Source organism: Plectropomus leopardus, chromosome 8, assembly GCF_026936395.1.
Source record: "Plectropomus leopardus strain MGB_pleo_1.0 chromosome 8, ASM2693639v1, whole genome shotgun sequence".
Taxonomy (NCBI): Eukaryota; Metazoa; Chordata; class Actinopteri; order Perciformes; family Serranidae; genus Plectropomus; species Plectropomus leopardus.
In genome coordinates, this window is record NC_142183.1 from 24,988,709 (window position 1) to 25,001,006 (window position 12,298).

Here is a 12,298-nt window from a genome sequence, read left to right on the forward strand (position 1 = left end):
ATAATATACAACCTTTTCACCTGCATCGGTGCTGTGATGCTCTCTGAACTATTAATAGAGCTGAGAATTAAACCATCTCTCTTCTGATTAAAACAAAACCTGCCAGATAAAGTGCCACGGGTCAAATTGGCTGTGAAACACACATGGCTGGTGTGCAGGTGTGCTGTGATTTGTGTTTCTGTTCTTCATTTATATAGTTACAATGCCAATTTGTGGGGTTTTTTTTGTCTTGTTTTTTCTGTAAGGCAGCCAATGTGTTCCCTCTCTCCTTGTGTCATTAATGGGGCACATGCGTACTGTCAGGATCAGAAACCACAAAGCCTGACAGCAGAGTGAAAAAAGTGGCACCACAGGGTCCACTGCTGACCAGATGGACATGAAGGGAGAGCGCTGTCGCTCCCTACAGATATCAAAGACAGAAAGATATTGCAGCTTCCCATCCAGAAATGATGAGTCTCAGGGTGGCATCTCATCAGAAAATGTTATAAATAGTGCGCTCTTTGGGTTGATCTGCATGATAAACACTGGGATTTAATGGGGATTCAGTTAACACGGGCCAGCGAATAATAAACTGAATTATGTATCTTGCACCATTTGACATGATCAGATAGACTGATGCATAGAGAGCAAGAGGGGTGAATGGAGCTACTGTATGTTGCATTGTGTATATGTGTTGGCACAATGTGTGTCAGTATGTGAGCGTGCATGTGCGTGTGTCAACTGAATATTGGCTCGTGCAGTGAACCAGGGAGCTCAGTCGGCCCATCATCAAAGGTCAGCAGCTCCTCCCCAGAGAGGCAAGATATATACACAAAGATGCCAGTCATTGTTCCTCACGCATACACACACACACACAAATACACATACACTGAGTCACTCAGTATTTACACTGACAGTGCAGAGCAGAGCGCTGGCCTCTGAAGAATGCCTGTCCCAATCTGTTCCCAGCAGATGTGTTTCCATAGACAACGGCTGTGTGAAGTATTATAATAAGCAAAATAGCAAGATGGTTTTGGCTTGTCAGCAACTCCCATACTTCAACCATGTCTGCAGGCTATTAGCTGAGATGGAAAACTTCCCCCTGAAACAAAAGGCACTCTTCTCTTCTCCAGCGTAATCGAACAATACAACTGCAGAGTGAGCCGGAGTTACTCCAGCACAAAAGATGTCCTTTGTCTGAGGACCTCACAAACACCTCTAATCCCCCTCATTAGGACAGGAATGGCATAGATGAGGTTATTGTTTTGGGTATTGCATATATGAAAATCAACACGCGGCAGAGAGATTTGTGTTACAGCTCAAAAATAAACAGATCTGACCCAGGCAAGATCATTTTCAGAAAGCAAACAAGTGAGGCCCAAGATGGAGCTACACGAAATCTGTGCAGGGGAAATAATAAATATGCTGGCTGCATGCCAGAGCCAAAATGGCAGACAGGTGTTAGAGGGCACAAAAAGGATAGTTGGGAAAAATGATACTGCTCATATTCTTAGGTACATGAAATTAGGACAACATAAAAACAATTATTCAGCTTAATGTATTTAATGAAGGTAATGAACTTAATTTGTAGCAGCATCCCAGTTTGGGCTGTGACGCAAATCATTGTGCTAAAACCATCAAACAATTAATCTGTCTTTTAACTTTGAGAGCTAATTTGGTGGCGAAGGAGCTGAATGTTTTCGTCATGGGTTTGTTTGTCAGAGCGGGGTCACAGGCTGCGTGAAAAATGGCTCAACATTTATTTTGGGCCATATTTCACCAGGACCCGAAGAGGGATGGGACGACTGTATTGTGGAGATAGTAATGGTCACGTTCACTTTGAGAGTTTTAGTAGCCATATTTCCCTGACCTTAAGAACTCCTGCGTTATTCATCTTCAGGCAAGTGACTCGGATTGGCCATGGGATGAAATATATTCTCAGGTCTCTTGATAAATGCCCCGGGAGGAGGCATAGGAGGCTGCAAGCTTTTATTTATCAATGCGGGGGAGAGAAAAGAGCAGGTAGAGAGAGTTGAGGACTATCAGGTGCAGACATTGTGCTGACTGCCAATGCAGCAAGAGTCCAAACTTCAACAGGATCCAGGTACATCGCCCCAGAGGAGATGAATTATAAGTCCGTGCTGGCCCATCTCAAGTCAGAAACTGATCCCTAACCAGCCAGCCCTGGAGCGAGTCTGAGGAGCTGAACTGAAAGCTCAGGGAGAAGGGGAACAAACAGAGATTGGCCCAGGGTCAACTCTGAAAACAGCTCATCACATCCACAGATTATCCGCAGGCGGGTGTCAATCATGAAGAGAGGTCACACACAAAGAGAATCAAAAGTTCTGTGCCAGCAATTACGTCAAGTGGAAATGAGCGATGGAGCGAGGGGCGGCAGAGAGGAAGAGAGGTAAATTGGTCGAGTGCACGCACGAAAAGAGTGAGAAAGAGAGTGCGCTAGAGGGGGGACTAAAGTAAAGCCCATCCAATTATAAAACTTGATTAGCTATGTCAATTAAAGTGTGATGGATGTCCTTTCAATTATCGGCTGGCATCATGGAAATCAATGCACGGGGGCCAGGAGGAGCTGAGAGCAGTTGCTGGTCAGGGTTGTAGTGAGCATCGGGATCGTTTCACTGTGACACCTGGTGGGTCAGATAAAACTTCACTCAGCGATGCTCAGATAAGCCACCAGAGATTACAGACAGAATAGAGGGAGAGAGGCAGGAAGAAAGAGAGAGAGAGAGAGAGGCATCTGATTGACTGATTTTTATTGTCTGGCCACAAGAATGCTGTGTGCAGGGGGGAAAAGGAAGTGTAGAGATACTGGATCTTTGCATCAGAGGTTAGCCGGGTGCCTTTGGTTCGCCCTTAGAAAGTAAACAGCAACCGGCCAATCTAAAGCTATGTTTATCCAATCAGCACAACCCAGTTGGCCTGTCTCCTTGCTGAAGGGTGTTGTTTTGTCTTTAGTCAGGCTGCACATCTCTCTGTAGACTGCAGCGCCAGAAGTCCAAATATCACCGCCTCGTCTGGCCTTTGACTCACCAAGACAATTGGATTTGGGAACTTTAATGAGAGGTCCGGCCATAGTCTCTCCTCCTTTTTTGGAGCTCATTGTGGAAGGTGCAAGGTTTAGCCGGCCGCTTACAGTTAAGCACCTCTGTGCTTCCCTGAGGAGTCAGAGGAGAGAGGCACAGACAGGGAAATGGACAAGATGAGAGGCGAAGGTGTAGCATGGTGTATATGTATCCTGTGAGACTCTTCATGCAGTAAGTATGTTCTGTGCGGGTGCTCTACCTTATGTCAAGAACAAAACACACGATCTTCTGTTTATCTTCAGCCGGTCATTCACAATTGATTGCATGTCAAGAGATCTCCCGCATTACAACGGGCTGCCGTAGAGCCCGGCAGCATATAATCCTGCTACTTAAGGTATCAGATTGTACCGAGATAATCACCCATGAAATAGATTCTGGCGTTTTTCTTAAAGACTTGGGTATGTCAGGCGGCTTTGTCCAAAGAAATGGATTTTTCAAAGCAAAAGGAGAAGGCAAGGACAAATGGATGAAAGAGATGAATAGAGATGAGAGTGAGACACAGAGAGAAAGAATACTTTTTGACCATTTTCCCCTCTTTTTTTTAAATTTGACTGTTAGCACTCTGGTAATTTAATTGTGCCATTCTCATATCACAGATTTACTAACACCAATTAAAACTTGTTAAATTGGTGCTTCCAAGGTTGAGCGCTGTTCCTGCCGATTGGTAGGATTTCACATTGGTAGAAAAACACCACGACAGTCTGGAGATATTCATCGAAATATGTAATATCCAATGTTAATCATGGTGGTTTTGACACAACCCTTTTGGACGTGTTATCAGTGCTCATGCTGGAATGTAAATCACACATGCTGTCAGTAACAGGCACATGCTGTCTGCCTGTTATTTTTCGTCCTTCTCTATGTCTAATTTTCAGCGTTGTACATTCACTCTCCTCCTCCCGCGTCAGTCTTCCTCCTTTTGTTGTCGACTCACCACACGCCAGCCTGCAGCACTTTAACCTTTGTCGTTGTTCTCCATCCCTCAAAGCTGCGCCGCTCAATGCGTCCCCTCCTTGACTGTGTTCAGCTGACAGCGCTACGCCCCCGTGGCTCCCAGGGACAATGGCCCTCCACAAAGGCCCCAGGAGCATCCTCCACCTCCGCCACCAAATTCCCCCAGCCCTGGGAGACAGCCGTAGCAAATCCCATTCTCCTGCAAAACACACAGGCACAATGCATACACACAAATGCACTCACACGTTGTTTGTCTGGGCTTAGCTGTCATCTTCATACTGTACTTTTGGGAGAAAGAGAGAGACATTCAATAAGAGTTGCTAGAATTTCATAAGCAAATCCTTCATTTTTGCACTGTCTCTCTTGGGCGTGTTGTGTGCTTTGAGAGAAAGAGACAGGGGAGAGAAAAAACATGCGAGTGTAAGATAGATATATATATATATATATATCCAGTGCAGAAATAAGGAAAGGTAATACAGCAAACTTGCTTTAGAAACTGGCTGTTTCACCTTTTCCATTGTCCACAAGTTGGCATTGAAGCTTCAGGCTTTTAAAAAACTTAAAATCAAGATGTTTTTTTAAGTATTTTCCGATGCTGGCTCTCTTAACTCTGCATCAAAAAGTCAGGGACAAAGTCAAGCAGTTTGATGGCAAGCAAGGAATGTTGAACATGCCATTAAACAGTCTCAAGTGAGATCTTTCCAAAAATATTTTAAAAGATGTTCCAGCAGCACACGTTCAACATTTCAGTCATGATTTTTGATTTCTTTTCTGTTGTCCTGTGTCCTCCTCTTTGTAGCCGTGAGCGGGGCCGAGGATGTGGCGCTCTACGTGGGCATGGTGGCAGTGGCCCTGTGTCTGACTCTACTGCTCATCGTGGTAGTCCTGGTCTACCGACGCAAGAAGGAGGGCCTGGATGCCGACGTGGCGGACTCCTCCATCCTCACCACTGGCTTCCAGCCCATGGGCATCAAGCCCAGCAAGCCAGGTGTGTGGGCACCGCGGCCACGCAGGCCTCCCCCCCACAGCAGTAGGACACTGTTCTTTGTTCTACCCTCGTCTGTGCGTCCGTCGGTTTGTCCGTCTGCCCACAGTGGCCGTGCAGCACTCATCTCCATGTCCCACTGATCCTGTGTTTGTGTGTGGCTGTGGAGGTGGTGAGAATGCGTTTACAGTAGTTTTTAGTCTGATCAAGATGTATTATGTTGTGTGTTTGTGTGTGTTTTGTGCACGAGCTGTTTATTTGCCTGCCTGACACATTATGTTTCGCCACCACCTCATTGTCAGGAAATGTACCCACTCTGTTTACTGCCTGTGCGGAGCCTCTGAGGTTTACCAGCGAGTAATAGAAATACAACTGTCTGAGTTGGATGGAGATGGGGAACTGGGTTGCAGTGCCTGTGATTCACCGTGAAAAAAGCCTTTTATACATTCTGGGTGCTAAGCTGTATGTGAGTTCTGTTTGGAATTGATTGTGTGGTTGCTAAACAGACAGACAGAGATAGAGGGAGAGAGAGAGAGAGAGGGGATGGGAATTGACTGGCTTTGGGTGGAATTTGTGTTTGTGTATTGTCAAGGGTGTGTGAGTCTTCAGTTTTCAGCACCATGTGTCTTTCCTGTGTTTGTTTCAGTTTTCGTTGTGGGTTGCAACAGCTTTTGAGAGTGTGAGGTCTGTCTCTGTGATGTACAAACCCTCCCTCTCTCTCCTGTCACTCATGGAGTTTCACACATTTGCTTTTGTCTGTTATCTTTTTTATTATTTAAACAGAGAATTCGCATTTGCTCACCATCCAGCCTGATCTAACCACCACCACCACCAGTTACCAAGGCACCCTGCGCTCCCGCCATGATGCCGCTGGGAAGTTTTCAATGACAAATGGGCCTCTGCTGGACCCGCTTCCCAACGGCTCTCACACTCTGCACAACGGGAAGCTCAACTCGGACCCTGCTGAGTTTGTGAGCAGGCTGTCCACTCAGACATACTTTAAAACGCTGCCCCGCGATGTGGCGAACACCTCCTATGGGACCTTCAACTTCCTGGGAGGAAGGCTGACGATCCCCAACACAGGTGGGTACTTTGTTTATCTTCTTATATGTCTCTAAGGGTGCTTTTACGCCTGTTGTTTAGTTAAATTGGTTTAGATGAAGAAAAGGACAAATTGTTGCCTTTTGAATTTGGTCCAGTGTGTTTTCTCACTTTTTTTAAAACAAACCAAGAGATATAAACACTAAGTCATGTTGACTGAAAGGTAACTCATTCATTGGACAGCTTTCGTGATGTCATCCAGCTTCATAATGGACCCATGTGGGAAATCAAATGACAGGAAGTCATGCACAAGAGGCAACATCCTAGCAATGGCGTGTCCAGAGGTTATTTTTGATTTTTATTTCTGGGATGGCCCAGGTGAGGCACAGATTTACGCTGGCATGGCATGAACTACGAGCTCTGCTGCGGGCACGCTTGTCGGCATAGTTTTAATTTACCATTTTTGTCTCCACTACCCATACCTACTTCAATTACTAACATTGCAGTGTCTTACATTCCTATTTATATTTTAGTTTAAAAGATAATAGACCTACCAATCAAAACACAAGAGTGACACCACACAAAATAATATAAGTTATAAAATAAAGCTTCCATACTTTGTATAGGAAATAGTTCCTCCAAAAGTCAACAGTACAATAGCAAGTATAAAGTGTCAAAAACTTTAAGTTACAAAAATTGAAATAAATAATCCTGCACGAACAAACAAAGTATAAATTAAAGTATTTGTGGAAACTATTTAGATTAGACGCTACTACGGCACATTACCGCCTCTCAGGTTTAAGATTGAATTGCACCTGTGAACAAAAATTCTGTTTACTCGTCCAACAGTTCAGACTGACTGGGCAAATAGACAGTTATAATGGGGCGGCACCTAGGATGGCCAATCCAATTTCAGGGCGGCCACCACAGGACACTCGTTAGACATGCCCCTGCATCCTCGGCTGAGAAATCAAGCAAACACAGAAGGGCCAAAAACTGCAGTTCCTTAAATGGCTACTTGAGGCTGGCTCCAACAGCAAGTCAATCCCCATACACCCCCATGTTAAAAATGCCTAGCTTTACAGCAGAAAGAAGCATGTTTACAGCCTGGTTACAGGAACATTTTTGGTCTCTATAGTTAATTTCCCCCTTCTTGACAATAGCATGAGGGGTGAATTTGTATAACTCGCTCCTTTACAGTTTATTAAGGCTTATAGTGACACATATTAAGGGTGTGGCCACTTAGAGTGACAGGCTTTCTTTGAGGTTTTACTACAGTCTGATCCACCCGTTATTCCTCCACAGCTCTACCCTCTCATCCAAATATGACCGCTTCTGTCTCCTATTTAAAAAAAGCAGATGGCGATGGCCAAAATGCCAGACTTGAGCCTACAAAATGTGGGATCACAAACCAAAGGGTGACATCACAGTGCCACAGCGATAGTTTTTACACGGTCTGTCGTCATCCTGCACATTACTGCACCTTATGTGTATTGTGTGAGCTTTTGACCTGCTTCTCTGAGGGTCACAAAGAGTTCAAAAAGAAATAACAAATCAAAAGTATACACTTTTTGTTCTTTCCTCTTAGTTTGACTGTTTTAGGCCTATCCCTGTTTGGCGTGTTTGTCTGTTTATTTTAATTGTTCCCTGAGTTGCTGCCTTTGCTTTGTTTGTCAAAGCACTTTGTAAACAACTGCATTTAAAGGTGCTAAATAAAGAAAATTATTATTATTATTATTATTATTGTTATTGTTATTGTTATTATTGTTATTGTTAAGTGTTATAAGACTGGAACTTATATCATAAATAGACAAAAAGGTACAGACAGAAACAGGACAAAAAGAGGCATTTTCTCCCATAATAACACTGGAAAAGTTAGTGTGTGGTAAAAAGTTGTTTTTTTTTTTTTTGAGGAAGTGCTAAAATGCACAACACGCTTGAACTTATTTTCATGCTCTGACATCTCAGGAATAATCCCCACACTCATGATGACGTGCCTAAAAGTTATGTTATGTTAACTTTTTAACAAATGTATTTAGTTCAGCTTCTAAAATGATGCTAAAATTATAATTGTATGATCAGGACAAGGGTTTTTTTTCTGGGTTCTGTCTCGTCTCATGATATAAAAGGTCTAGTTGCACTTTCAGCTAATAATAATAATAATGCTCACAACAATATTTTAGGGGTCTACATGACTTTAGAAAAGAACATAGGCTGCACTAAAATGCAGCATTAATTGGTGTCAGTCCATGTAGCGCTAATGATGCTGGATGAGAGCCCACCAAACTTTTTTTTAGTAGCAGGGTTGGGCAAATGGGTCAAAAATCTACTTGTTCAAAGGCAATTTTACTGGCCCCTTTACAAGATGTTTTACTTACTGAAATTAAATCTAAATTTTATTAGATAACAACAAACGAACAAAGTTAATTGTCATGTTTAATCAGAAACTCAACATGACTGTGATGACCCCATATTGACCGCTCGCCCTCAAACGTGCGTAAAACTGTACAAAACATTGTTGGATTTTTGCCCACAACCTCTAACGGCTCCTAACTGAAGTCCTGTTACCAGGGTAATTAAAATGCTGGGTTGTGGCTCAGTTTCTAAACTTTATCAGATATGCCACCATTTTTTTGTGAATGCCTGATCAGTATAGCACATGTGCAACTCTCAACAGAGATGAGAAGGAAGCAAGAATTCTCACTCCTTAGCTACTTTCATCATCAAACCAGGGGAAAAAGTTTGGGTTTGTTTCTTTTGACTTGCCAGTTAGATTTACTATCTACTTACTATCTCCAGCCATTTGATTCAGCTGCCAAAGTAAAAGTTGGGGATAGTTTAACTTTTAGAGGTGAGTTGCTGCAAGATAATACCCACAGCCAGTCAATAAACTTGTAAACCTGAGTCATGTATCCCGTTCGGCATGTTGACCCATACAAAGAATTCCTTCCTGCACACGCCTCCCGGCTACAGAAAAATGTGTTTATTGTGGTGAGCCTCTGCTGCTTGGTGCAATTTTGTCGTTAAGTTTTTATGATTACAGCTCTTGGTTCACTTGTAATAAGTTGGTGTGAACAGGAAACGGACCAGAACTAAAAGGTACTAATGAATAATTTGGCTGCCTCCACCTGTAAATGTGATTTATGAAAACCCTAAGATGAGAAGGCAGTGAGTAAAACCAAATCTGATTCAAAGGTTGGACGGTAAAAGCAGTTTATCTTGCTCGGTTTTTGCTCAGGTATTGTTTCAGTAGACAGTAGATACAGCATTGTTAGTCTGTGTTGTGGAAGGACAGGGAGATTTCAGTGATCCTGTAGGATGTTATGTTTGCTGCTATACCTCTAACAAACAAGAAAATTTCTATCTAAACAATGTAACATCTGCTGCAAAATGAAGAAATACTGATGGAACAAGTCTGTTTTTATTTGCATTGCACATATCATACATTGTTATTGCCTTTACATAAAAATGGACATTTACAGAAACTTTATGACACCTGCATTAATGACACAATACGTCTCACTGGACATTAATAAGGAGAATTTATCAGTAACAGTCCAATAAACGTCTCACTGTCTCGTTGAGACTGACCCAGGCCATTCAGCCCTTTAAATCTCTTGCATGTGGGTTTCCTAATAGGTTTGTACCTGGATAACTCACATAAAAGTGTCTGAGCACTTCATACAAAACAGTTTAGTGTTCAGACTCTATTTCTCTCTGTGATATGAACTGGTTTATAAATGATCTAAGGAACAAGATAAGACACCAAAGGTGCATGTGAAAGGTTCTCTTGTTGATCTTAAAAGGCATGACTACTCATTAAATCATACAAAGAAACAAGGTCTTACAGACTCTAAAATGCATGATGGAGTAAAATATTTTGTCAATAACCTACATCCACACTGCACACCCTAAATAGTTAAATGTTCAGCATAGTGATGAGATGACTAACTGTGAATTAAAGAGTGTGCACCAAACACACTCTCTGAAAGATTCCTGGAATAAAACCTTGAACAAATTATTCCAATTAGGCCATTCGCTCATGACAGAGCTGGTTGAATTTGCAGCCGATGTCCACAAGTGTCAGTTTTGTGCTACGTGCACGGACAGAGGAATAGAGATGGTCCATTAAAGATTAGTCTTATAAAAGACTATTTAAAAAAAAACACACCATCATTAGTCCCCTATTTTGCTTCTCCTCCTCACATTAGCTGAGTACAGAGCTTATATAATTATACTGGAAGACAGTGTTTTCACTTGGCTCATTGTAGGCTGTCCAGATTAACCAATGACAGTGCCAGTGAGCCAGCATCTTGCGGAAGAAAAGGTCTTTTCTTCTTGTGTTTTCCTTGCCATCACTCTCTCTCTATCGCTCTCTCTTTTCTCTGCCTCTCTGCCCGCTCTCTTACAGATATTTTATGCATGGATTAACTCAAAGCCATGTAGACTATACCACGCATTGGCACCCATCTTCTCATTGGGACACATAAAAACAAAAAATCAGCACTTGCATCCACTCAGAGGAGATATGCTGTCATTTAGCACAGTTTGAGAGCGAGCACACGGAAGACAGTTTATAGGTTCAGACAAGGCTGTGAGCATTCAAAGCACCTTTGCCTTATTCAAACAGATGTTTTTATGGTAAACAGACCCAGTTTACAATCCGGAAACTGTAAAGATAGTGTCACACAGTCACTGCTTGTACCACATCTTAAATAGGATTCTAAGTGGATGATTTTGGCGTGAGAATCACAACACTATTGCCACAACACTCAAACTACCTGAATAGCTCTCTCTATTCTCCAAGGTGCATTCCCACACTCTCCTGGGGAAGTGTAATTTTCTTGGAGTAGTCTGTTCCATGGTCTCAATTATCTACTTGGTGGCAGACGGAGGACATTTAAACTGCGATGCAGTGTGTGCTTTTGTCTCAGCTAATTGTTGACCGTGGGGACGCATGCCGCCTGGGCTGCCAGTGCAGAGATTTGCATCTACTGTACCTGACGGAGGCTGCCTCTGACCTTCAGAATAGATTTGTTTTTTTTTTTTTTTGGTTTTTTTTTTGCAGCCATACAGTTTTGTCGAGTGGGCTGGCTTCCTTTTGTGAGATGACAAAAGCGTTGTTCAGTCAGAACAAATGAGCCTGTCCCCCTCTTCCTCACCACCACCACTTTTCTCTCTCTCCCTCTCTCTTCCTTTGTTGTTATTTGCATTAGGAATCAGTCTGCTCATTCCTCCCGAGGCCATCCCCAGAGGAAAGATCTATGAGATTTATCTCACTGTTCAGAGGAAGGAAGATTTAAGGTGGGTCTCTTTAACACTGCCTAACTGGCAGTCTTCCCTGGATGCCACTAGGCTGTTTGTTTTGATGCTCTACTGTTCCATTAGGAAAGGCTTAAGAGTCTGTGCCAGTACTGTGGAGGAGGGATGTAAATAAATAACGTAGCCTTTTACCAGGGTGTGCACCATTTAAGTTAAATGAATTGTTTGGAAAACACTGTTTATCTGGCGTGCTGCGCTCAGTCTCAGAAGGCACAGTCACTGTAGCATGCTGTGATAGTGTTATGTTATCACTCAGTCATCACCACGAGCTCTAGCCAGTCAGCGAGTCCAGAAGGTTTTTTATTATTCTCTGTTACAGCTGCTGGATCATTTGCAGAGGTGACAGTATCACATCCTGCTTACAAGAGACCAGTAAATTCTCACTAATAACTCAATGAGTAAAAGCACTTCATCTGAAGTCATTTCCGCTCTCTCTCCTCTCTCCCTGGTGTAGGTTACCCCTGGCCGGCTGCCAGACTCTGCTTAGCCCCGTTGTGAGTTGTGGCCCTCCAGGGGTGGTCCTGAGCCGGCCAGTTATCCTCAGCATGGACCACTGCTCTGACGCATGCCTCGATAACTGGGCCGTCCGCCTCAAGAAGCAGAACTATGAGGGCACTTGGGAGGTGAGACAGCACTATAACTCCAGCACAAATCCTCCATAGACAGACAAAGTTGCCACCCAGTGAATTTGTTAAGTCTTACTGAACTCACTCTCCTTGAAAAAGTACAAACTTGCTTGGTGGTGACTTGAAACTGGCACTGGAAAGCACTCAGTGCTGTATGGAGGAGGTAGCTCTGGCCCAGCACTCATCCACTCTATAGAGTTTAAATTATATTGACCATCAGGTGTTCTCTCATTGGGCTGGAACAAAAGCCTCGAAGCACAGGCTCTCTCCAGCTCAAGAGTTGCTAGGCA

The 12,298-nt window shown here is 43.2% G+C and overlaps 1 protein-coding gene across 4 annotated transcripts in view; it reads left to right on the plus strand.

Moving 5' to 3' along the window:
- Nucleotides 1-12,298, plus strand: part of unc5a (unc-5 netrin receptor A) — a 308,725-nt gene that overhangs the window by 275,563 nt on the left and 20,864 nt on the right. For 3 of the 4 annotated variants that reach the window (XM_088081238.1, XM_088081237.1, XM_042493167.2), the window contains 4 exons: nucleotides 4,834-5,064; nucleotides 5,803-6,102; nucleotides 11,277-11,364; nucleotides 11,837-12,005. In XM_088081238.1, coding sequence (XP_087937364.1) covers nucleotides 4,834-5,064; nucleotides 5,803-6,102; nucleotides 11,277-11,364; nucleotides 11,837-12,005 — 788 coding nt within the window. The remainder of the gene's footprint in view (nucleotides 1-4,833; nucleotides 5,065-5,802; nucleotides 6,103-11,276; nucleotides 11,365-11,836; nucleotides 12,006-12,298) is intronic. The other variant, XM_088081239.1, reaches the window with a different exon arrangement.